Source organism: Thermobia domestica, chromosome 9 (genome assembly GCF_964235325.1).
Source record: "Thermobia domestica chromosome 9, izTheDome1.hap1.1, whole genome shotgun sequence".
Classification (NCBI taxonomy): domain Eukaryota; kingdom Metazoa; phylum Arthropoda; class Insecta; order Zygentoma; family Lepismatidae; genus Thermobia; species Thermobia domestica.
Genome location: NC_137462.1, coordinates 7,135,978 through 7,163,444, shown reverse-complemented (window position 1 = coordinate 7,163,444; position 27,467 = coordinate 7,135,978). Strand labels below are relative to the sequence as shown.

Here is a 27,467-nt window from a genome sequence, read left to right as displayed (position 1 = left end):
CCCCCGCCAAGTGAACTTTGTGGTGGACAAACACCGCGCTCGTGGGTTTTCTCGGGGTTCTTCCGTTTCCTCCCACTTTCTTCATTCCACCATTTCACTCATCTCTCATCATCACCGTCTCCTTTAGCCTAACCGGCATAACCGTGGGACGTAAAACTTAAAGATTTCATTTCATTTCATATACAGGCATATTGTCAATCTGTACGCAATAATCTGAGCATGCGCCAAAGTAATAACATGCCAGAACGTCTTAAGAAATCTTTTAAATCAAGAAAAATGAAAAAAAGTTTGCTTTTTTTTAAAAAAAAAGTCACGGAATATTCTCAATCTACGCCAATTTTGGGAAGTCGCCTGTAGTACTTAGCACTAATATTCTTTAATTTTATAGTTATACAAATCAGATTACTGCTAGTATGCATCAAAATAATGTCAATTGCTTTCCGTGTCCACATACTCAATTTTAGTGCCACCACATAGCGATTTTCGTTTGTTTTATTTGATATAATGTTGGATAGAAATAGAACAAGTTCTAATTTAGAGCATTTGTGTCAAATATTGTAACCAACCAAAAGTTGCATACAACTTGGTATCATAAATGTTCAAATTCCACTTTGATGAAATATTTGATACAATATATGATGGAATATTTGTTCGTCTATAGCGTATTTTAAAAAGTTGAGAATGTCTCCATTTCCCGTTTCCAGCCTATTTTAAAGAAAAATTCCCGCATTCCCGCCAGTGCTCAGAATTTCGCATTTTACGGGAAATTTCCCGCAAACTGACATCACTGGCTTGGCTGTGCTTACCACATGACGTCACACGTGTTCGGCATAGTTCGTAATCTCAGTTTGCGGCGCCCCCCTGAGCAGACCCAACTCAAGTCGTTACATGGTAAACTTATTCAGGGGGGCGCCGCAAACTGAGATTACGAACTATGCCGAACACGTGTGACGTCATGTGGTAAGCACAGCCAAGCCAGTGATGTCAGTTTGCGGGAAATTTCCCGTAAAATGCGAAATTCTGAGCACTGGCGGGAATGCGGGAATTTTTCTTTAAAATAGGCTGGAAACGGGAAATGGAGACATTCTCAACTTTTTAAAATACGCTATAGACGAACAAATATTCCATCATATATTGTATCAAATATTTCATCAAAGTGGAATTTGAACATTTATGATACCAAGTTGTATGCAACTTTTGGTTGGTTACAATATTTGACACAAATGCTCTAAATTAGAACTTGTTCTATTTCTATCCAACATTATATCAAATAAAACAAACGAAAATCGCTATGCGGTGGCACTAAAATTGAGTATGTGGACACGGAAAGCAATTGACATTATTTTGATGCATACTAGCAGTAATCTGATTTGTATAACTATAAAATTAAAGAATATTAGTGCTAAGTACTACAGGCGACTTCCCAAAATTGGCGTAGATTGAGAATATTCCGTGACTTTTTTTTAAAAAAAAAGCAAACTTTTTTTCATTTTTCTTGATTTAAAAGATTTCTTAAGACGTTCTGGCATGTTATTACTTTGGCGCATGCTCAGATTATTGCGTACAGATTGACAATATGCCTGTATATGAAATGAAATGAAATCTTTAAGTTTTACGTCCCACGGTTATGCCGGTTAGGCTAAAGGAGACGGTGATGATGAGAGATGAGTGAAATGGTGGAATGAAGAAAGTGGGAGGAAACGGAAGAACCCCGAGAAAACCCACGAGCGCGGTGTTTGTCCACCACAAAGTTCACTTGGCGGGGGCTCGGATCGAACCCGGGACCCCAAGCACCAGAGGTGAACGCTCTACCACTGAGCCACCGCGCCCCCTGCCTGTATATGATGTGTATGGAAAGATCATGTGCTATCTTGTTATATGTAGTTATTTCTTCACGAAATTAATTTAATGCCTTAAAAATTGTTTCTCAGAATAGGAGTTGCATTCATGAGTGCAGATTCACTTTACGAAGACTTTCTTTAAGGGTCTTCACTTCAGCAAAATTAAAACTACCGCTAATGTTAGTTTTTCTATAATATCTTCAAAACTAATAAAAATATTCGAAAAGCAGAAATCTTTATTGTTTTAAATCATTTATTTATGTTTAAATTATGATCATTTTCATTGTTTGATATCGTTTAAATAATTGGTGACAGACGACAGGAACAGATATCTGCACCTTAAATTAAACCGCAATTCCTAAAAGAAGGAAGAAGACAAGTGATATACACACTGAAAAGTGATACACATAACATTCCCTTCCAAACCATAAAGAACGACATAGTGTTCGTTACAAAAAAGTGTACACAGTATTTTTTAAAAAAAATTTTTTTTACCTTATCATGCATAACTATAAATAATACCTTTTTATACTACGAGAATGAATTCCATTGCACATCATAGTCTGTCTAAAGCCGTATTTTTTAAAATTGTTTACTACTAGATGTAAACTAGGTTTGAGTATAGCCCGCTCCCCCCAGTGGTTTTAAACGAATCATAGTGATTCTGACGATTCATATTAGTTCATAATGAATCAGAATCGCTTATAAAGATTTAGGATGTAAATCTTGTGTTAAGGAAGCTTTAGTATAAGTAGTAGTAGTAGTAGTAGTAGTTGTTGTTGTTGTAGTAGTAGTAGTAGTAGTAGTAGTAGTAGCGGTAGTAGTAGTAGTTTTAGTGGTAGTAGTAGTAGTAGTAGTAGTAGTAGTAGTAGTAGTAGTAGTAGTTAGTAGCAATAGTAATAGTAGTACTAGTAGTAGTAGTAGTAGGAACGGGTTAGAAGCCCCGCAGAGGTTGGTTGGGTTCTGTTCTCGATATAAGTCGTAGCAGTATTAGTATTAGTAGTAGTAGTAGTAGTAGTAGCAGTAGTAGTAGTAGCAGCAGTAGTAGTAGTGGCAGTAGTAGTAGTAGTGACTTCCAGTTCCGGTGACAAAGAACTGGGGGGAGCGGGCTATACACAAGCCGTAAACTATATTTAGGTTAGCGGGAAATTTTGCATCACATCGGGAAATTTTGTGGCTTTGGACAGGAATTTTGCTGCAAGAAAATACTCGCGTCTGCTTACCCGGTGACGTCACACATCCAACGATTGGGCTGGCGCAACCTGTAGTGTATATACGAACCTTGGGTCTGCTGTTATTGCGGTTTAGTCACGTGACTGAAGTAATGTTATTGGAATTTAAATAAACAGTTTTGATTGGTGTAAGTAGTTCCGGGACGATTTCCAGTGAGTGCGAAAACTTACGTTCTTGCTCTAGCACAGGCGTGTCCTTTAGGGGGCCAAGAGGCACTTGCCTCTTGAATATATAATAATATACCAGTGGTGCCCACCCCCCCTTATGTCCATGACGCACCCCCCCGCAATTGTCTATCCATAGGTATTCTTCCATGAAAAAAATATTTTCGATTAATTTTTACCCCCCCCGTCAAACATATTTATATAGATTTTTAACCCCCCCAAATATTTCAATGACGCAGTTTGCGTCATAACCCCCCCTTGTGGGCACCCCTGAATATACTATTGAAAAATGTCACACTATTTATGTCGGTGGAAAGTCTCCCCCTCCCCTGTCCCAGAACAAAACCTGAAATACTACTCCAGCATCGTGAAAACAATTGGAAAGCTAATTGAATCAAAAAGTAGGAAATTTCGGTGTAGAGAATCAGAAACTACAATTAGGCCAATGTGATGTGATAGGTGCATATCTCCCAATCACAATCTGCCAGGTAGTTTTGCTATTTGTGCTATGCAAGAAACATTTTATGGAACACCTATAGAACTTTTTTAAGCTTTGAGAATAGAGGTTCTAGTGATAGAATCATAATAAATGATATACAGAGTGTCCGAGAAGACCTTTCCTGATTACAGAAATTGATAACTCAGGCTAGAAATAAGATAGAAATATGAAACTGGTGTTGAATTGTTTACAAACTATAAAAGTTTTGGTCACATCAGTACACTTCCACATGAGCACCCTTGGTAGCACGTAGCACATCTAGGCGATATTCAATTTCCATCGCTGTCTGCTGAGGTTCTTGGTCGACCAGACCTCGGAAGGTCAGCAACCGACCCTGTGTTCTTGAACTTCTCATACCAGGCTTTAATGCTCTTGACATCAAGTGGAGTCCTCCCAAATGTTGTCTGAAACTGTCTCTGCACCGTGGTTGGTGATCGTGTCTCATGGTATCACAGGACACACTGTGCCTTCTCCTGGTTGGTTGGCATGGCTTCTTAGGCTTCTTACTTACGTACTACAAACCTAAAACAAACAAAATTGAGACTTGGTAAAACAGAACAAACCTAACACAGACAAAAACTTTTATAGTTTGTAAACAATTCAACACCAGTTTCATATTTTTATCTTATTTCTAGCCTGAGTTATCAATTTCTGTAATCAGGGAAGGACTTCTCGGACACCCTGTAAAAACAGTAGTTTTGGAAGCTAGTTTGTAGATGATTTAATATGCATTCCTATAATAATTTATAAAGAAAAAAATATGTGTAGGCACTTTTGGTTATTTTCATAAATATTTATTGTTTTTACAAGCGTAGATAAAGACTTTATTTTTTTGAAAGTACAATGTGACAAAGTGACAAGTATAATATGGCAGAAATGAAGAGTTGTCTTCACTTTCAAAAAAAAAAAAAAAAAAAAAAAAGTCTGTGGCGGATCTAGCCGGGGACCGGGAGGGCCTAGACCCCCCGGTGTTTGAATGACAAAAATGATGTAATCTATTATTTATATATTTTTGAAAGTTTATAGTAAACTCATGATACATCTATCATAGTCTGCGTTCTAGCTACCCCCCAGTTTTACCTTCTAGATCCGCCACTGAAATGGGTCTTCGTAACCATAATATAACCAAAGATGAAATGCCATGGGTTTAAGATAATTTTAAAATGTTTTCTTCTTCTTCTTCTTACTTTTATTGCAAAAATGCTGAACATTTCGATGGTTAAGCTGTGATTTTATATTAAAACCTAAGTACAACAGTTATTTTGATAAAATTGATTTAATGGGACATTTTTGAGGACGATCACGTATCTGTATTACTGTAAAAATTTACAAGTAAAAATAAACGATACTTAAATCTTATACAAAAACAAAATTGTCTAAAAGCCAGAACACTGTACAGTGAATATTATAATATTGATACACAAATTTCAGGTTATATCCGGTACCACGTTGCTTACAAAGATGCGAGCAATTCCAGCCGAATCATCCCTCTATGTCACGTGTCACTTCTTGATAAGGAAGGACAACAGGTGATATCGGACAGGAAGGGACTCGAAGGAATAATGGAGATTCGCAATGCCAAATTCTGGTGGCCGTACCTAATGCACCCGGAACCAGGGTATCTCTACACACTAGAGGTAAGTTACTTTGTATTCATGTCAACATATTGAGCCATTTAGAGTGCTAGAGCTAGTTTCAAGATTACACTAAAAAGTCCAATTCATCCTCTCTTTCCAGTGGTGAAAGTATTGTACCCAGAGCCCACAAGATACGGGGACCCTAATCAATTACCCTGAAGTATTAAATGTTGGGTTTAACCGTATCATATACAAATTATACTACCTTCGGTGCTGAAAGCAGGAATCTTACGAGCTCGTAAGAGAAGTAGCAAATCAGGGGCCACGCACGCGGGGAGTCCAACAGGGCCCGGACCCTCCCTTTCAAAAAAAAAAAAAAAAAAATACCTTCGTAACTCTACATACATTTGTACACTTTCTTAACAAAAAAAAATATTTTAACGTCCCAGTTATGCCCTTTTGGCTAAAGGATGCGAATAATTAATGAAAATGAACGAATGATGGAAGAATTAGTGGAACAGAGACCCTTACCACCAGAAGTGAGCGCTCTACCACTGAGCCACCGTGCTTCCTACAGGAGAAAGCAACCGGTTAACTTACTTATGCTCTCCTCGTTTAGTGGTCGCACATAGCTACATTAGGTAAGTGGGTTAGAACCTGCCTTCGAGCAATAGCCTCGGACATAAACGATATTTTATACCCTTCTATTCATATTCTTGAGAATAATATTATCCCAAAAAATAATTTTAGAGAAATAATAGTCAAATAGTAAATCAGAAACAAGGCCTTTGTATTCAATCGTATAAATTTCTGCACTTAAAGCGAAACGTCGATGAATATCTATGCATTTAGCTTATCACTAATCAATTATTCAACTCCATTATAAACACATTTTCCGTTTCAGGTTCGCTTGTTCTCTTCCGTGACCAATGAAGAAGACGTTTATCGACTCCCTGTTGGGATACGAACGGTTGAATGGACAGACACCAGCTTCTTCATCAACAAGAAGCCATTTTATTTCAGAGGCTTTGGCAAACACGAAGATTCGGATGTGAGTACTATTAGGCTATAGGTTAAAGAAAATAAACTTGCTTCTTAAAATCTTTGCCTTCTCTGGTAACAAATTTGCCTATGTACACATTACTTGCGGAGACCTGTTTCTCTGAGTTGCTGTAGTTTGCCTGAAAGAGATAAAGACGTTATTCAGATAATGGAATAAAACTCATTGAAGCAAGCACAGTTTATTGCAATAATAATTTGAAACTTTCATACTAGGTATATTTAATTCAAGGTATTTTCTGTCTAACAGACTTTATGCCAACAGTCCAATTTATTCACAAACTTTTTGTTCTGATTCGTTGTAATATTTGCAGTATAATGCAGTTTTCTATAATGCGATTAATATACATTATTGTAGATTCGTGGCAAGGGTTTTGACTACCCTCTGGCAATAAAAGACTACAACTTGATCAAGTGGATTGGAGGTAACTCATATCGGACAACTCACTATCCTTACGCCGAAGAACTCATGGACCTGGCAGACCAACAAGGGATTGTCATCATCGACGAATGCCCCAGCGTCAACACAGAGTAAGTAGTCAATCGCCATAAGAGGGATTTATTGATTACAGTGGATCTTTGATTTACGAACCCCTCGGTTTGCGAACAATTCGGTTTACGGAAAAGTTTTTGTGAACAATCCCCCCCCCCCTCGGCTTACAAACAATATTTCAGGATACGAACGTATACACACGCGTGTACCGACAATTGCAGTCGCCTAGTAGTGCTTTTGTGGTTTGCCACAAACATTATGGACGTTATGCAGAGTCGTTTTGACGTATGACTAGTGCCATGCTAAGAGTTTCACTAAATGCACGTAGTAGTTAACAAATTAATCACATGTGATTAATTAATCTAATTAATTTAGAGCAGAAGGTAGCCTGGTTTAGACACAATAGACTTACATTATGAGAATAGAAAGGTAATTAATTACCTGTCTTTCTTTCCTTCCACGTTATCGAGTGAATTAGCTATGAACCAGCTATTAAACTAAGTCATCAGAACTGTTTCTTAAAGTAAACAGTGAAAGATGAGTAGAAAATGTTGTTTTCTGAGGAATGCATATAACTGATCGATAAATTATCTTTTCTTATAATTACAACATAATCCTTCTATTGCCGTTAATATTACTTATTCCACCATAAATACATCCCTCAGAAATTACTAGGTAGTAAGTTAATTATAATTCGGTTTTGTAACTGTTTAGGCTTATAAGTCGTTTCGATGTCAAACCACAAAGAAAACATTTCGAATTTCGTATTTCATATATTTTATTTTTTACAGACTACGCATGCACACATCTAGTTATCCGTAGTTACCACATTCATTTTTTTCATGTGATACATTCGGGTTATATTAGTTAATCATACCCAAATCTTAGTTGAAAGCAAACTCTGAGTACCAAAGAGTACACCCTCCTTACAGTTAGTAGCAAATACGACACTAACTAATCGCGTTACTAAGGCGAATTCTCTCCGAATACCGTCCTGTATGTCGGAGTTCTGCATTCAAAAAGTAACTCTTCTTTCTTCACTTTTTGTGCTTTTTAGGCCTCATACTGTTTTGTTTAATTCAGTATTTCTTATTTGTTTTAAAAAAGAGAATGTTATATTCATTCTATGTTATTTATCACAGAAAAAAAAACAATTACCGCCTTATGCAGAGTCGTTTTGATAAATGATTAGCGTCATACTAAAGACCTGACTACTGCAGGAAGCATATGTTAGTCGAACTCTTTAGTATGGCACTAATCACGTGTCAGAACGGCTCTGCATAAGGCCCTTAAAATTTAAAGAAAAACAAACAAACAAATAAACAAACAAAAAAAAACAGTACACTACTATTCTTCTGTGGGCGCAACGAATTAACTGTATTTACATTAATTTCAATGGGAAAATAATTTCGATGTACGAATAGCGTTACGGAACGGATTAAGTTCGTAACTCGGGATCTACTGTATTGAAGTTGATCACTCATTACTACTTACTGAAACACTTTCCCTTTATTATTAAAGTATATTAGTTAATAAAATTATGATCATCGGACATCAGCAGAGATGTTTGAAGGGATTCAAGATGGAAGTTACGTATTTTTCTTTATAATTTGTGACGTGTGACATATAAGCGTAATTACACTGTTTATTCTGAATAGTTTTGTTGTTTCATTATTTTACTGCTTCCATATGTCGTCAAATTAACCCTTTCGGTCCTGGCGGTAACGTATGTGTGCCTCATATTTCAATATTAATATAATTACTCTGTAAAAAAAGGTACTTGTTCAGAAACATTCACAAAAGCCTCGGACAAGGACTGATAACTTGGCACGACATCAGCAAAAGAAAATGGACATGAGATTTGGAACATGGAATATTAGAAGTCTTTATAGGGCAGGCGCGTTAAAATCTGTAACGAGTGAGTTAGAGAAATACAGGATGGACTTAGTAGGAGTTCAGGAAGTTAGGTGGGAAGGAAATGGATCTGAGAATTCCGGAAATTTTACGTTCTTTTACGGGGAAGGAAATAAAAATCACCAGTTAGGAACAGGGTTTTTCGTTCACAAACGAATATTACCAGCAATTAAACGGGTTGAATTTGTTACTGACAGACTTTCTTTTATTACTCTTAAGGGACGGTGGTGTGATATTATTGTTTTAAATGTACATGCTCCAACTGAAGATAAGGGTGACGATATAAAAGATAGTTTTTACGAAGAAGTGGAACGGATATTTGACCAACTCCCGCGATACCATATGAAGATTCTATTAGGGGATTTCAATGCGAAGGTAGGACGAGAGGATATTTTCAAACCGATTATAGGGAACGAAAGTTTGCATAAGGAAAGCAATGACAACGGTGTTAGACTCGTGAACTTTGCAACATCCAAAAACCTAATCGTGAAGAGTACAAAATTCCCACATCGCGACGTTCATAAATACACTTGGACATCACCAGACGGAAAAACACATAATCAAATTGATCACGTTTTAGTAGATAGAAGAAGACAATCTAGCATAATTGACGTCCGGTCGTTTAGAGGGGCTGATTGTGACACTGATCACTACCTGGTAGTAGCGATAATACGGGAGAGATTATCGTTGAATAAAGGTAATATTCAATGTCCGAAAACGGAGAGATTTAATTTAAAGAAATTAGAAGAGAGCCAGGTAAGAGAGGAATACCAGATTGAAGTTTCGAATAGATTCTCGGTCTTAGAAGACTCGGAGTGCACTAGTGTTGAGGATACTTGGATTGAAATTAGAGATAGCATTAAAAGTTCAGCAATAGAAAAATTGGGACACGCGGAAATACGTAGGAACAAACCATGGTTCGACCAAGAATGCATTAAACTAGCAGAGAAGAGAAAACAGGCAAAATTACGGTGGCTACAAAATCCGAATGAAATAACTACACAAAATTTCGCAGATATCAGGCGGGAAACTTCCAAAACTTTTAGAACAAAGAAACGGGATTTTTTGAAAGCTAAAATTAAGGAACTTGAAGATAATAGTAAAAATAAAAATATTCGGGACATGTATAAGGGGATCAGCGAATTTAAGAAAGGCTATCAACCTCGTGCTTATATATTAAAGAAATCTGACGGAACAGTTCTCACTGATACGGATAGCATCTTAAATAGATGGAAAGATTTCTTTGACGATTTGCTGAACACGCAGCCAAAAACTAATGCGCGTGGAGAAAAGGAGATACACACCGCAGAACCGTATATTCCAGAACCCAATCGAATAGAAGTGGAAGCCGCTATAAAGAAATTAAAGAAACACAAATCTCCGGGTGTAGATGAAATTCCGGCTGAGTTAATTTTAGCTGGAGGCGAAAAATTGTGGAACAAGATACACAAACTCATTCTCCTTATCTGGAACAAGGAAGAATTGCCACAAGAGTGGAAAGAGTCAATCATTGTTCCAATTCACAAGAAAGGCGACAAAACTGACTGTAATAATTATCGAGGCATTTCTCTTCTGTCAACATCCTATAAAATCCTTTCAAATATTCTGTTAGCAAGATTGACCCCATACGCGGATGAAATTATTGGAGATTATCAGTGCGGATTTAGACGAAATCGATCAACTATCGACCAAATATTTACCATTCGCGAAATACTCGAAAAGAAGTGGGAATACAATACCCCGGTACATCAACTATTTATTGATTTTAGAAAGGCTTACGACTCGGTTAGGAGAGAAACATTATACAACGTTCTTACAGAACTTGGAATACCGAGAAAGCTAATTAGATTAATTAAGATATGTTTAAGTGAATCCCAAAGTAAAGTCCGGGTAGGAAAATTTTTGTCCACGAGCTTCCACGTCGAAAATGGCCTGAAACAAGGAGATGCGTTGTCGCCATTATTATTTAACTTTGTGCTGGAATACGCCATAAGGAAAATCAAAGATAGCAACCAGGGCCTAGAGTTGAACGGCATTCACCAGGTTATGGCATATGCTGATGATGTAAATTTAATAGGGGAAGATAGGAGAACAGTAGAAATAAATGCAGAGATCTTATTAAACGCTTGCAGGGACATGGGTTTAGAAGTAAATGCAGAGAAAACTAAATACATGGAAGTGCGTCGGGACCGTAATACGGCAAATTGTGGAGGCGTTAAAATATTAAATAATGCTTTTGATAAAGTGGATACTTTCAAATATTTAGGATCAATATTAACAGACGAAAATCATATTCACGAAGAAATTAAATGTCGACTAAAAGCAGGGAATTCGTGTTACTACTCGGTTCAAAATCTCTTGTCGTCGCGAATTCTGTCGAGGAATTTGAAGCTTAAAATATATAAAACGATAATCATGCCTGTTGTTCTGTATGGTTGCGAAACATGGTCGCTTACTCTGAGGGAAGAACATAGACTGAAAGTATTTGAGAACAGGATCCTGAGAAGAATATTCGGACCCAAGAGGAACGAGAATGGGGAATGGCGGAAGCTTCATAACGAGGAACTACATAGTTTATACGGTTTACCCAACATTGTTAGGGTCGTCAAGTCTAGGAGGCTTAGGTGGGCAGGTCATGTAGCTAGAATGGAAGAAAGTAGAAACGCTTTCAAAGTCTTGACTGGTAGACCCACAGGAAAACGACCATTAGGAAGACCTAGGCGCAGATGGGAGGATAATATTAAGATGGATCTCGCAGAGATAGGAATACAAAGTAGAAACTGGATGCAATTAGCTAAGGATAGAAGTCAGTGGAGAGCTTTTGTGAACGCGGCACTGAACCTCCGGGTTCCATAGACCATAGAGTTAGTTAGTTATAATTACTCTGGAGGATTCAAAATGGTTGGGTTTTCATATCAGTATTCTTTGGACTTGTCTAAATCACTTTCCGCTATTTCTCTGGTGCTTTCATGTGTTGTCAGGAAGCTACGCACATTTCTTATAGAGTATTTGCAGGGGCTATCACGATGGGTGAAGCTCAGCCACGTAAGATGTTTTATCCTTGGCGAAACAAACTACTTGCAATAAATCCTCCTTCTGCTTTGGTGATGTGTTTTGAGTTTCTCAACTATGTAGATCACAATGATGTTTTCGATTAATGCCATTTTTGTATTTTACATACGTATTTCAATTCTAGGGCACGCAAATTTTACGTCCTGACACCCGCAAACAAAATGACGGTTGTATCTCCTTTGGCAAATCAAAAATAATAATAAGACAAAATAAAAATAAAACCGGTGACTAAACAAAAGAATCATAGCTGAAAGGGTTAAAAATCAACAAACTACATATAAAATATAAAACAAAATTTCATTACAAATGTAAAAATTGATTAATACAGTGACAGATGGTGATGATCATCATCAGATGTATTCTGCCGTTATTGACAAGTTACTTGCAGCAAGCTGAGAAACTTCCATGTACTACGATCTTCAGCCAACCTCTTCATATTCACGTAATTTCTGTTTTAATACCATCAACTATAGTCTCCTTCGCTCGCTCCCTCTTTTTCCTGCCACCATACTTTGAAGCATATCCCTCATGATACAGTACCATTAAGCTAAACAGTTTTCCCCCTTTTTAAAATTGCATCTTAAATTGTTCTTTTCTGACATAATCCGCCTTATGCAGAGTCGCTTTGGTGTATGATTAGCATCATACTAAAGGTCTGACTACTGCAGGAAAGATATGTTAGTCAAACTCTTTAGTATAACACTAATCACGCGTCAGAACAACTCTGCATAAGGCCCATTATTTCTAGACACTTCCTCATTCATTTCACCCAGTCAGTGGCGTATTTAAGAATTTGTTTCGGGAGGGGCTATGTACAACATGTGAATAAGCTTATATTTTTCCTTTAATGCGCCGACAAATGTTAATGAAGTTATGCTTCTGCATAACAAATTTATTTCGGGGGGGGGGGGAGCTTGAGCCCGATAGCCATCCCCTAAATACGCCACTGCACCCAACTAATTGTCTCCATTGTTCTCTACATCACGAAAGACTCCAGTCTTTTTTCCATATTCATGTTTTTACTCCATAGAACACAATACTCCACACAAAACATTTTATGAGCCTTTTTGTTAACTCTTTATTTAAGGACTCACAAAATATTACAATTGTATTTTGCCATTTAGCCTATGACTAAAGAAAAAAACAAAAGGAATCTGAAATAATTATTATCATTACCAACATATTTTCAATAGGCTGTCTTTAAGAACAGTTCCCATGAACAGGTCACTAAATTAGAATGAAGGAAGTTCATACAAGGATGGGGATAAATTTAACCCTGAGTGACCTTGCGACGGTTAAAAAGCTAGAAATATAAGAAGCATTATTAAAACTATTCCGCAATGTAAATATAGAAATAACGTTATAAAATATCAATTGCCTCTTGCTATTTTCATTTTATAATAAAGTGCTCTGTTTAGGAGTTTTTTTCTTTTTAATGTCAATGCCTCCCTTCCATCGTCCAGCCTGCTATTTTTGTTTTCTTTTAACAAAACGATGATCAATTATTTCTTCTGCTATTTTTGTTTTCTTTTAACAAAACAATGATCCATTATTTCTTCAATACGACCAAGGATGTTATAAATAGAGGATCTGCCCATATGTATCTTCATCCTATTAAATGGATGAAGCCAAAAAACAACCGAGCATAAACACGTCTAATTGGCTACTCTCGTTTCCGCCATCGTCTGATTAGTTACTTTCGTTTCCGCCATGATTGTTGGCTCAAAACATTGCGATCCTATTGGGCGGAGTGGGCAGAGTAGGGTTGGCGAAACTGTGACATATGGCTTCAAGATTTTGTTGTAAGGGCAGATCCTCTATTTTATAAGATCCTTGAATACGACCTAGAGTATTCTTATCTATTTCTAATACAGAAGAAACTTTCATTTTAAGATTTACTATTTTTAGAGTACAGTTGAAAGGTAGAAAAATGCAATTGTCTTGAGCTAAACGTTTCTTTCCTTAGCTCTATATGTAATATAATTTATTGTTCTTGACGTAGGAATTACACCAGCAACCTGCTGAAGCTTCACCAAAGAGCGATGAAGGAACTGATTGACAGAGACAAAAACCGGCCAAGTGTTGTTATGTGGTCAATCGCCAACGAACCCAGGTCACATTTACATGAAGCAAACGCCTACTTCAAGTAAGTCTTTCAATGGAGGAGTAATATCAAACTCAATACAGAAACTTAATAATAAAATATATCAATGTATTATTAGAATTTAATGATTTCACAATTAAAAATATTACCTAAGCTGAAATTTCAAGTGTTCGTTATTAGAGTAAAACATACTTATTCGTAAAGTTACTTACTCTAAAAACACCCAGAACTATTCACTTTGTACGCTTCGGCAAAGAATTTGTTGCATCCCTCAACACAAATCCTTTCAGAAAACTAACATTCAGTTGATTATCTCCATTCTCTAACTGAATATGACTACTTCTCTTACTTCCAATAGTCTTTTACATAAAATTACTTTTGAATTTATTTACATAAAATTACCTTTTTACCTACTTACATAGTTACCCTTGTATCTATTTACATAAAATTACCTTTTTATCTACATAGAGTTACCTTCGTGCCTATTTATATAAAATTATTTTTGTACCTATTTACATAAAATTACCTTCGTATCTATTTATATAAAATTATCTTTTTACCTATTTACGTAAATTACGTTTGTATTTATTTACATAAAATTACCTTTGTAACTATTAAATATTTACATAAAATTACCTTTTCACCTAAATACATATCTTCGTGAGCACTAACTGGTACTCTACGTAGCTGGCTAATAATAATTAAAGCAGCATTGGTTCTTAGTCCTTAGTTATATTCATTATTCAATTAATCTAACAGTAAGAAAAGTGACAAAACTAAACAATACGATAAAACTACGCGAACTACTTACTTTGATGTTATAACGATCTTACCAAAAGGTAGTCGTCAACCTGGTTCGGCTTAGTAAGATATATAAATCTTAAGTGGTAGTATTTGTTTGCATGTAAAAATTATCTTTAATAATTATATACCATTATTCTCACCTTTTCTATTAGAATGATAACGTCGATGAACGTTGCTAAAATGGTTTATTAGCTGATATACTTTATAATATATTTTCCTTCAAACTGTCAAGCACACAAACTTGCTGACTAGGTATCCATAAAAATTTACATAGCCACCACTATCCCATAATAATATTTTACCTATTTTAAAAACATTCTTCTTTTGTTATTATTAAATTAACATTCTATTAAGTATAGTTCACATGTATGAGCACTTTCTGCCCAAGGTACAGGTAATTATTAATCTATCCAAAGTATTTTGTTATATAAAAATGTCGCCCGACAAATGGACTGAATATAAAAGTCATGAGTGAGCTTGGCTTTTATCTTCAAGAACCACTGGTCCGTTTACAATAGTATTCTTACATTACATATGTTCTTTATATTTTGATCACACCTCATATATATCTTCATTACATTTCATATATATATATAGATAGATTTATAACAAATCTTTAATTTCGTTAATACTTATTTTTAACAATAAAGTTTCAACACAAATTGATATAATGAAAACAATTTTTGTGCTTAATCAATCATGAATTAAATTATAATCCTTCACGTTAATAAGAAAGAATTCAAATCATTGAAAACTTATCGTTAGTTAATGAAAATCAAAGAAAATTAAAGTGAACAAAAATCAAAATTTAAACATAACCTACGTTTGAATAACCAAAAAGGAAGAAAATAAGTCTATTTTTACATAAACAGAAAACACCCTTTTGGTATTATATATATATATATTTTTTTTTTCAGTCTTCTTCATTCCTATTTATTTGAGCAAGAATGTCAGGCGCAACTAACTCTTTCACTAGATGCATCCATTTTTCCTTTGTATACTGAGTAGGTTTCCAAACCTTTAACTCATCTATATTACGAAGTCCAATTGACGTACCTGTTTTAGCGTTCAACAATTCGAAAACCTTAGGATTTATTTCCTTAAAACATAAATAAGGACCTGAGAAAATGTCACAAAACTTGTAAATCTTCTTTAACAACATATTACTTTGTGGATGTTGTTTAACAAAAACTAAGTCATTGACCTTGATCCGATACTTTCCTTCTTGCAAAGACTCTACTTGAGAATTACGTTTCAAAAATTTGTTGTCTTCGGATTTTTACCATATTTACTAAACTGGAAGAATCTATAATTGCCGAATCTTCTAATTTGACATCAAAATCTAAACCCATAATTAATTTCTCGTTAAGTTCCTTTATTACCAGAATAGGAATTGATATTTCAAAATCTTGAATAATTATTGTCACACGAGTGATTCCAGCTACTCTCTTTTTATGTTTACCGGTAAAATCAACTATAATAAGGTTCTCAGCCTTTTGTAATTTAGGATTCGAATAATTACTAGTAATTGCTTTCCACAATGAATACGATAATAGAGAAGCATTTGCTCCTGTATCAAGTAAAGCTTCGGCATTTAACCCATTGACTTTAATAGGTATTTTAGCTGTACTATAAGATTTTAAAAATACAAAATTTTCTTCAATATTAAAACCATCATTGACAGTATCATCTTCAAACCAACAACGATTTACAACAGGTATAAATTGGTACTGACATCTATTAATTGCTATTTCCGAATAATTATTTACAGAGACGTCATGTGAAAGATCATTTTCATCATTAACATGAACATGTAAATTGGAAGATAAATGTTCATAAGAATTATCGCTTAAATTTTTAGATAAATGTTCAAGAGAATCTACAGCTGATATGGGTTTAACCCCTACCACATCAGCCGTAATTAGTTTAAATTCATACTGGTGTATGGTTCTAATAAAGTACATTGCACAGCACAATCATGGTTATGTCCCGTATTATTGTTCTGTACAGAAATTACTTCAATACCTGGATCTTGATGCGAAGTGCCATCTCTTGTCCTCCCATTACGTCTATCCACGTAGTTCGCTGTATTCCTGGAATTTCGCCATACATTTCGTCTATTTTTAAACCTATTTTGACTATATGGTCTAACATATGGATTGCTACGATTAATTAGGTTAGGCGGATTCCCTACATAACTTTGCCTATTTTGCTCATTTTGATTGCTAGAGTATACTCGGCTTAGGTTATGTTCCGTATTATTCACACTTCGGATATTTAAATTCCGAACAGGCACAAAATGATCTGAATTATTCTTATTTTTACCCATTCCTGCTTGTTGATTCATAGCATGGTATTGAGTTTCATAGCATTGAACAAGCATCAATAAATGGTTGAAACTCATACACTGTGTGGAAAATAAGATCTGTTGTAACTTAAATGGAAGCGAATTTCGAATCGATGCTATTATTCTCGATTCCGATTGCAATGGATTAACGACCTTTAATTCGTTGTATGTATTTACAACAAACTCTACAACAGATTTATGCAATCGAGGATTGAAGTGTTGATTTCTGATGGTGGCATCTCTATTTGCCAGCAAAAAGTCATTTTCATAATTCGCGATCAATGCCGCTTTGAATTCCTCATATGTACTGATGTAATCACGTACTGCTTTAAACCATAATGAACAAGGTGGGAGTAATACATGAGGGATTAATTTCATATATTGTGATCTATCTATACACATAATATTGCACTCGTCCTGGAATTTCTCTAAGAAAGAAGTAGCATTCTCGTTACACTTACCACTGAATTTACTCATGGCTCGTATTTTACTCATCTTAACACTTAATTTTACCTTCCTTTTATCATTCCATGTACCCATTGGGTGACAGTTCCTATTCGTGACGTGATGTGTCATTACACCATCTATGTTTCGTCCATCTGTACTCTTCGGATGAATTTCTTCTAAGATGATTTCCTCATCAGATACCGGCGAAGTTGGGTTCATCTCTGGTGAGTGTGGAAACTCCAAGCGATCATCACAGGGTTATTGTAGTATGTGTGGTCCTTAACCTGTAGCATTCTAATTTCTTCCTGTAACGTAGCTAACAATTGCGTGTTTGTACGTATGTTGTTAGCATTACTGGTGACCTGGATCTTTTGTTGTTGAATAGAAGATTCGGTTACTTCTAAATCCTTTTTTATATTACTGATTTCTTGGCTCAGGTGGTTGTGATTACTCTGGCATTGCTCCGATATTCCTTTTAACTTTTCCTCGAACTGCGAGGTGATATCGCTCATCATCTGGATAATTAATTGTTTCGTTTCATCCGACTTCTGTTCCATCTTCTGTTCTATCGTCTGCTTCAATTCTTCGTATTGCTTGTTAGATTCATCAGACTTCTGTTCTATTCGTCTACTTAATTCTTCAGAGTTATGCTTCATCGTCTGCTTTAACTCGGTAGACATTTGCATCAATTGCCGCTGTAAGACTAGCAAGATTCGGTCTTCTGATGTCAATCCTGATGTTACACTAGGTTCACCGTTGTCACTATTAGTGGATTCATTCTCCATTATTTCAGTGTCCATTTTCCTTATAATTATTCTACCACTTCTCAATATGGTGAAATTTGTACTCATTAACTTTATGACAAAGGTAAATTCAACCTTACTCTGCTTCGGGATATGAATTTACAACAAATCCCGGGTGAGGTAAACCAAAATTTTTATAACGATCTTACCAAAAGGTAGTCGTCAACCTGGTTCGGCTTAGTAAGATATATAAATCTTAAGTGGTAGTATTTGTTTGCATGTAAAAATTATCTTTAATAATTATATACCATTATTCTCACCTTTTCTATTAGAATGATAACGTCGATGAACGTTGCTAAAATGGTTTATTAGCTGATATACTTTATAATATATTTTCCTTCAAACTGTCAAGCACACAAACTTGCTGACTAGGTATCCATAAAAATTTACATAGCCACCACTATCCCATAATAATATTTTACCTATTTTAAAAACATTCTTCTTTTGTTATTATTAAATTAACATTCTATTAAGTATAGTTCACATGTATGAGCACTTTCTGCCCAAGGTACAAGTAATTATTAATCTATCCAAAGTATTTTGTTATAATGTTAACAGTAGGCCTACACAATTTTGAAATCCATCAACATTCCTGAAACACCCAAAATTTCACGTGTTCTTCCTTTTTTAAGTATTGCGATCCTTTGTGCCAAGAACATATGTTAGTTAGTTCCACAGACAGTTTTAGTTTTCTGGAAAAAAAGTTGTGCTGAGGAAAGCAATAAATTATTTGTTTCGAAATATACACAATGAATTTTTTTTTGCGCTTTTGGAGTAAGTAACGTTTAAGAATATACATCCTATGAAATCAATTAGTAAAACCATGAGCGGTTTCAGTTAAAAATGGCTAATTTACAGAAAGTATTTTGAAACGAACATGTTTCTAATCCAATATAATAATAATAATAATAATAATAATAATAATAATAATAATAATAATAATAATAATAATAATAATATATAGTAAATGACTAATTTTTTCATTAGCACATTATAATTTTATACATTCGGATTACATGTTCTTAAATATCATTTAATCTACACGCTGAGCAAAGTAATACGTTTATTATAAACATTATTAACGTGTAACAGTTTGATAGTGTCTGACGAAACAGTTACACGTTATTATAAACGTATTATTTTGCTCAGCGAACAGTTTAAATCAAATTTAAGTCTGTTAAAAGCAAAGCTTGTTCAATGAGAAATATTACATATTCTTCACTCAGCTATCCCTTTACCAGTAAATTCTTCTTACAAGTTCTACCACTGTTTTCTACAAGTTATAACATATTATGACGCAGAAACAATGGAATAATAGTAAATAATTTACCTCTAATTTACATGTACACACGTAAAAGTTTTAAGTTTTATCAGTTTTACACTAGTATTACTACAATATTAACTTTGTGAAACAGGTCCCAAATTATATGTGAGTATACTGTGCATACATTATTTGCGATAACATATAACTGTATATCATAACATAGAGTACTGGTAATCAATATTACAATACACTATGTTGTGAAATGTAGAAAATAAATTTATTTCAAAGAGAAATGTTCAATACAAATGAGATTAGTAAAGAAAATAAAACGTGATTAAAAATTAGGAATTACAAGTAAAAAAGTAATCAATAATATAAGATTATAAGTATCTTTTAGGCATTCATGAAGAGTATATACGGGTAATAGTATTATCAGTAAGTTCAAGATTTTCAACTTAAACATGTTAAAAATCACATATAATTTAACATATAACTACAAGTTTAAAAAGAACATATGGTTTGTTCTGTATATCTCTTTAAAAATAATCAAAGTAAATTTCTCTGATCGAGTTAATTCCTGTCTTGCTTGTATTTTAAGAAGCAAACAGATATGTAGCAACTAGTGTTGTAAGATTTCCGGAAATTTTGAACCTGTTGGTAAAAAAGTTCTTTTTCGGTTTATTTCGGGAAAAATTGGCAAAACGACAAAAATTTTTGTATTAAGTTAATTGTACTAGTAATGGGACAGTTTTTTTTGAACACATGAAAAATGTAAGTTTAGAAATTTCAATATTGCGAAAATTAAAAAAAAAACACTCCAAAATAAAATTGTTGCAATTACTCTTGAAAATTAATAGTCTGCACTTATTTCCTTTACGTGCTTTTTAGCAGTTTATTCGTGGATATGCATTAATTACAAAACTTTTACAGTTACATACATGTCTACTATCACGAAACGTTTCTGTTGCAACAAATAGGTCACTTGAATGAAGTAGAGTTCTTAATATGCTCTTTGATCTGTTGAAGTTTTGTTAATTTTAACCAAATTCTTTCTTAAAAGAAATAGCAATAGGCAAATTTCACTAATACTCATGCACTAAAACATATAATTACTATTGTTTAATATTTCAATATAGACTTTTATATAAACTTCATGTACAAAATGCTGTATGAAAACAAATACTTGTTCTCTAGTACGACAAATTATCTCTAATAATAAGTTTCACATATTCAACCCTTTAATATATTTCTCACTACTCAAATTTACTCACTTCTGCGGTATGTGTGTGTATGTGTAAATAAGATCATATCTCTTTCTGAGTTCGAAAAATCCGTTTTGTAAGTATAATTAAAACCCATTTTCTATAATTAAAACCCGTTTTGTAAGTATTTTTTCTGTTAGCGAAATTTATTGTATATATGCTGCAGACAGGTTACAGAAAGTATGATTAGTATCAGCCGAAGAAATTGTTTAAAGTATTTTTTTCCGGTTTTTGCCAATATTTCCGAACAAAAGTTTTTTCTAATGAGTTGAAAAATTCCGGAAATTTTACGCAGCAAAAGGAAGATATCCCTATAAGTATATATTTGAATTTAACATATTAACTAAAATAATTCTGGCCCCATTATTTTAACACTTCCCTGCCATCAAGCAGGAAGTTCATAAGGTTGCTTAAAATAATTTAAATGTCTATATTAATTAAGCAAATTAGGATTATATTTTAGTTTCTTTTATAGCCATAAGTCTATTCTATCATGCTGCTAACTTTAAAGTGTTCAGATGAGTTCAGTTCCTTTCAGCATATTTGTAAAGTAAATTTGAATGTTTAGTTATGGATTTTAATATTATTATTTTTTGATTATCAGGTCTGTAGTTAATTATACAAAATCAATTGATCCTGGAAAACGACCTATAACCATTGCAATCAGCAGATATCCTCAGGACGACAAAGCTGTAAGTATTAACTTAGTAGCTCTGCATTCATACACGAATACTAAAGTATTCTTATTAGCTCTGCTTTCATACAGGAGTACCAAAGTATTCTTATTAGCTCTGCATTCATACATGAATAACAAAATGTTCTTAGTAGCTCTGCGTTCATAATTGAATATAAAGTGTTCTTATTAGCTTTGTATTGATACATGAATACCAGTGTTCTTATTAGCTCTGAATTCATACAAGAATAACAATGTTTGTAGTTGCTCTGCGTTCATACACGAATACCAAAGTGTTCTTATTAGCACTGCATCATACATGAATATCAAAGTGTTCTTATTAGCTCTGCATTCATACATGAATACCAAAGTGTTCTAACTTCAATAATAGATATTAGATTATATCCTTAGCAATACTAGATTACTTTTATTTTCTTGAAATGTTAACTAATTCACATTTGTAAATATCTGCAGCACAATTGTTAAGAAACAATCTATTAAACATATCTTTATGAAGCTTGCTCATAAATACAACTTTTATTTACATGAGCTTCTTCATGTAAATTGGCGTAATCAACGTTAATTTCATATAAATTAAATGTTAACGTGTTAGTGCGCTTGATTTGGGGTTTTTATCCTTAATGACTGCATAATTTAGGAGTTGGTGGAACATAATAAGGCATTTGGGAAGCTACCTAGGTTAAGAATTGTCAAGGTCTGGTCGGAATTGATGTCCAGACCAAGCATCAACCTATTGAACATGGGTTATTTTAACGGCCGTAGATGTCCAAAGCCAAACAATTTAGTTTATTTTGTGAATAAAAATTAACATAGTTAACGTTAAAAAATTCGGCTATCTCCGCATCTCAGGAGTGCAGGATTTTCGAAAATGCCGGCTTTTGTATTGTTATATATGCTGTGCATATTTATTATTCCTGTTTTTAGAAATTGTTTTGCTATTCAAGTACAGTTTTTCCCTCTGAAAGTGGATATTTGCGTATGATGCTGTGAGAAATAGATTTTGACATACAGACATCATGGGCCTTATTCAGATTCGTTTTGACCATGATTAGTGCCATACTAAAGTGTTTGAATAACATTTGCTTCCTGCAGTAGTAATGCCTTTAGTATGACGCTAGTCATACTTCAAAACGACTCTGCATAAGGCAGCTTAAATTTACATATTGCTTGTAATGTTTTTGATAATTTTACATAGTAACGAATTAGGTATATCCCAGTTTGTTTATTTATTATTATTTACCAAGGTGAAAGTATATCGAATCCGTTTTACTAGGGCTCAACTCTATTACGAGACAGCCAAACATCAAATGTATCTATCACTTCATTATTTTTTGTTTGTTGCGATTAACTCTAGGAACATCGGGGGGGGGGGGAGGTCTGTGAGGCCTACAAATTATTTCTTTAACATTTCTGATTGTGTAAATATTCTGAGAAAAATTGATATTGTCAGGCTTGATCCCATTCACCATAAAACATACCTGGTTACTTTTTAGTGTTTTGTTTTTCTATTTATATATAAAGAAAGCGTTGTGGGATTCAGAGCCACCTCCCCCCCACTAAGAGGCTATTCACCGAATACGTTAACTGTTACATTCCAGTGTTTTGCCTATTTATTTTATTTTCCTTTGAAACAATTTTGGTATTACAACATGCAGGGACATTCTGTTTGCAAGAAACTATCATTCTGATGCACTGTTGCCATCTACCATTATAAATATTTATTTTTTTATATTTTTTCTGATTATTTGCTTGTTACCTAAGTATTTTATTTTCATTAATTTATTCCTTCAAACATGTTAACACCTAAATATGTCACTTTATATTATAATCATACACACACACACACGGACAGAGAAAGAATACAGTTTCAATTTTATGATGGCAAAGAACTACCCTGCTGCAACTCTGGTGTCGTCAAGTATTTTTAGTCGTGGAATTTACAAGCAGCAGCCTGCAACCTGACTGAAGACGTATACTTGATAGGAAGTTCTGTTTGTTCCTAGGGTTAATGTCGTGTCATTGGTATACATTACCCTAGATTCCTGGTAAGTAGTTAGATGAACCATTTATATACATAATTGGATATGCTTCTCTGTGCATTCCTATTAATACGTAAAGAACGCTCAACTATTTATTTCCTAAATACACTATCTATTTTCTGCTTTCTATATCAGATCTGATCAACGATAAGTCAGCTCCTTTCACCCAATAATCTCTCTATCAATATTTCAAATGCAAGAGTATCAAAGGCTTTACTCGCGTAGTAATACCGCGCAAGCAAATAACCCGTTTCCAAAGGCATCACCTATTACGGATAACTTTTTCAACGGCTTTAATTGTGGACCATATATATCGCGATAGTAATAGCGATTTCGGCAATTTGGAGACAGTCCTCCTATTAATATACAATTAATTAGTAGGAACTAATCCTGTCATTTATTAATAGGGAGGCTTTCAGTTCAATCTCCAATGTCATTATTTCAAGTGAGAGCTTTGACCTGCATTTCTTGTTTCTTTGCAAACACCATGGCCTGAGCTGATTTCAATTTGCTGTTTCTAATTCCATGTCTAAGTAATTATTTAAATAGAGCCAACAGGAATTCCAGTGAATAAAACAAAAACTTTTATAGAATCTTCAATACCAAGTTACGAAATAAAACGACTATATAAGTAAGTAAAATTGCAAATAATATATATATATATATATATATATATATATATATATGTATTTGTTACCAACAGGCGAAGCATTTGGACGTAATTTGCTTCAACCGCTATCAGGGCTGGTACTCGAGCACTGGTCAAACGGACGTCATCCAAGAGTTGGTGGAGCTGGAAGCAGAAGAATGGCACACGAAATTCAAGAAACCTATTATTATGTCTGAGTACGGAGCTGATACTATGACTGGACTTCATTTTGTAAGTAGGATACTCCTTTATTTGGCAAAATATATATTGGGTAACTCTTTTCTTGGTTATTATTCTATAGAAACTTAACATATATATTCAAAATAGTAGGGCTCCAAGTCCAAAATATTTTGATTGAGACAGTCATTTCCAACTAGCTTTTGTATGACATACGAGTATGGTTTTACGATCTGAGAAAAGCAGAGAGAAATATAATGAGTAAAGGAGGGGAGAAACATGAAATCTTAGAGTTTTACGTCCCACGATTGTGTCGACTAGGATAAAGGAGACGATGATGAGAAATGAAGGAAATGGTGGAGTGAATGAAGTGGAAGGAAACGGGACAACCCTGAGAAAATCCACGAATACGGTGTTTGTCCACCGCAAAGTTCACTTGAGGCGAGCTGGATCCAACCAGGGATTCCACACACCAGAGGTGAATGCTGTACTACTGAGTCACCGTGCTCGGTAGGAGAATAGAGTAAGGCTCTCAATGTATAGTCGTGGATCTATGAATACCATATCAGTAAAACCATTGACTACGTTATTTATGTTCTTGTTTGTCTGCAACCACTACATTTTCTTAAAGATAGGTTACCAGTCTGCTCCTTCCTCTCTCATTGAGAAGGCGAGAAGCGAACTGTAATGTCACAGACCAATCAATTGGAAAAGACTAGATTAAGCCTTAACTTTAAAAAAAAAAAAAATGCATTTTAACTGGCATATGTAAATAGCACTAAAAAAATTATAAGAGGAATTGTGTACCTGATGAAACCAGAGCGGGATCAGCTTAATCCGGGTCCACCCCTCGCCCTACCTACGCCACTGTGACTCAAATCTTGTGCTCATTAACCTCACTGGACTCGCCTTCACTAGCTCCAGTGAGTTTTGCACTTAGGCTCTGGCTTGATATCCTCTTACACGCCTCACGCTCACATGGACTAGCGTTGAACCTGCGGCCCAAGAACAGACATCGTAAACTTATATCTGAAACAGTCACTATTTTGTTTGTTCTCACGTGAGTAAATACCTTTGTCATTTTGACCCTGCTAATCGTAGAGTATTTGATATCTTGTATGTCAATTCTTATAATTAATAGTTACTATATTTAGTATAGATTTGCGAGCTTTCAAATACCTCATAAATTTACAATTTATCACGAAATGAAGATTTGAAACCGAAAATTACATATATTTAACAACACAATACATTCTATTTCAGTCTCCTGATTATATATGGTCAGAAGAATACCAAACGGCACTGATGTCGGAGCATTTTAAGGCCTTTGATAATCTTAGAGAAAAGGGTTTCTTTATTGGAGAAATGATTTGGAATTTTGCCGACTTCAAAACAGATCAATGTAAGTACATAAAGAATAGAAAATAAGTACATATATTCAAAAAACTTGATTCTAGCTTTGGAACTTCTTGAATCAAACAGAAGACAAATTTTGACCAAAGCATATAGTATGTAATAAATAATAACGTTACAGTTTCTGTAAAGTATCTTTGCCTTCATCTGACACATTATGTAATACAATTTCTAAGACTAAAGCTTATATATATCAGAAAATGAGAGGAAGTTAGATGTACGAAACAATAAGATCTGTCCTTTCATTTTAAACTATTTTTAATTCATTAGATATTTGCAGCTTTCAATGATACAACTTTCAATTTTGACAACCTTAAACTTTTAATTGGCTATCTGCCATTTAATTCACTCGTGTTACCTATTGTTTCTTCTCTGCTTTATCCAATATCCTTCTCCATACATTATGTTTAATACATTATTCCAGTTCATAAGTTCCTCGATCTCTTCCTTTCGTATCCATTCCGCTTATTTCCATTTTCTTACAATGCTTCTTCTCTCTCTTTCCATCCCCTCTACATCTTCCCAGTCTATTTCATATCCTGTCTCCCTCACATGTTTATATATTGCATTACTATCCGTCCTTCGAGCTAACGTCATTCGTGTGTTGTTTAATCCTTTCTTCCAGCTTCTTTCCTGTTTCTTCTATATAAATCATACACATTATTTGGATTTAACTCTATATACAACCCGTTCATCACTTAGCCGAATCTCTATTTCCTTTTTTTTTCTTCCCTTTTCAATACATCTAACATTATTCTACTCTTTTTTTCTGTGTTCTTACGCCTTCTTTTTTCAATAAGTTCTTTAGGATTTCCTTTTCTTCTTCGATGCTCTCTATTCCAATTCATCTTTTCTTTTCTTATTCTGTGTCTTTTTTACTTTGTTCTCCCTTCTTCCCTCTTCTTTTTGTGCTATTCTTCTTCAATCTAACTTCACTATATCTGTTCTGCACTAATAAACTATGAAACTGTTATATGTCTTCCTTTCTCTTCTCGGCATTATCTATCATCTTTATCCTTTCTCCATGTTCCTAATAAAGTTCCTTATCTACATTGCTCCTGCGACAATAAACACCCACTGAACATTGTTTCCTATACCACGTTGTTTCGAATTTCCCTTCTACCTTCCTTATTGTCATATCTAAAAAGTTTATTTTCCCCTTTTCTTCTAATTCCACCTCCAGGGTTATTCCTTTCTGTTTATCTTCTGTTCTTCTTACAAACTGCTCGAAGTGCCTCTTCGTTCCTTTCCAAATACCTAAGCAATCATCCACATATCTGCAAAACATAAGCAATCTTTCACCCCCTTCCTCTTTCACTCTCTGTTCCCATTTATTTATTACAATTTCTGATAACATTATGCTTAGTCTCGATCCTCAGGTAAAAGGTTCATATACTAGATGTTAATAATTTTTTAGATTAAATTGTTGTCGTTTATTTTGGAATAATTCACAGCTAAATGAAATATATACATTACTCATGAAGTGTTGAATTGTAACAATGTTTTGATATATCTATCTATTGACATCAACATCTTTAGTTCTTTGAATCAACCACCACAAATTATCTATCATGAAAGAATATTTAACTTATTTCCTTAAAAGACACTAGAT

At 34.4% G+C, this 27,467-nt stretch overlaps 1 protein-coding gene across 1 annotated transcript in view; it reads left to right on the top strand.

Moving 5' to 3' along the window:
* LOC145694374 (beta-glucuronidase-like) overlaps positions 1-27,467 on the top strand; it is a 64,494-nt gene that overhangs the window by 33,150 nt on the left and 3,877 nt on the right. Inside the window, exons 6-12 of the mRNA XM_081770540.1 lie at positions 5,169-5,374; positions 6,219-6,365; positions 6,732-6,904; positions 13,855-13,998; positions 21,488-21,575; positions 24,320-24,496; positions 25,706-25,844. Coding sequence (XP_081626666.1) covers positions 5,169-5,374; positions 6,219-6,365; positions 6,732-6,904; positions 13,855-13,998; positions 21,488-21,575; positions 24,320-24,496; positions 25,706-25,844 — 1,074 coding nt within the window. The remainder of the gene's footprint in view (positions 1-5,168; positions 5,375-6,218; positions 6,366-6,731; positions 6,905-13,854; positions 13,999-21,487; positions 21,576-24,319; positions 24,497-25,705; positions 25,845-27,467) is intronic.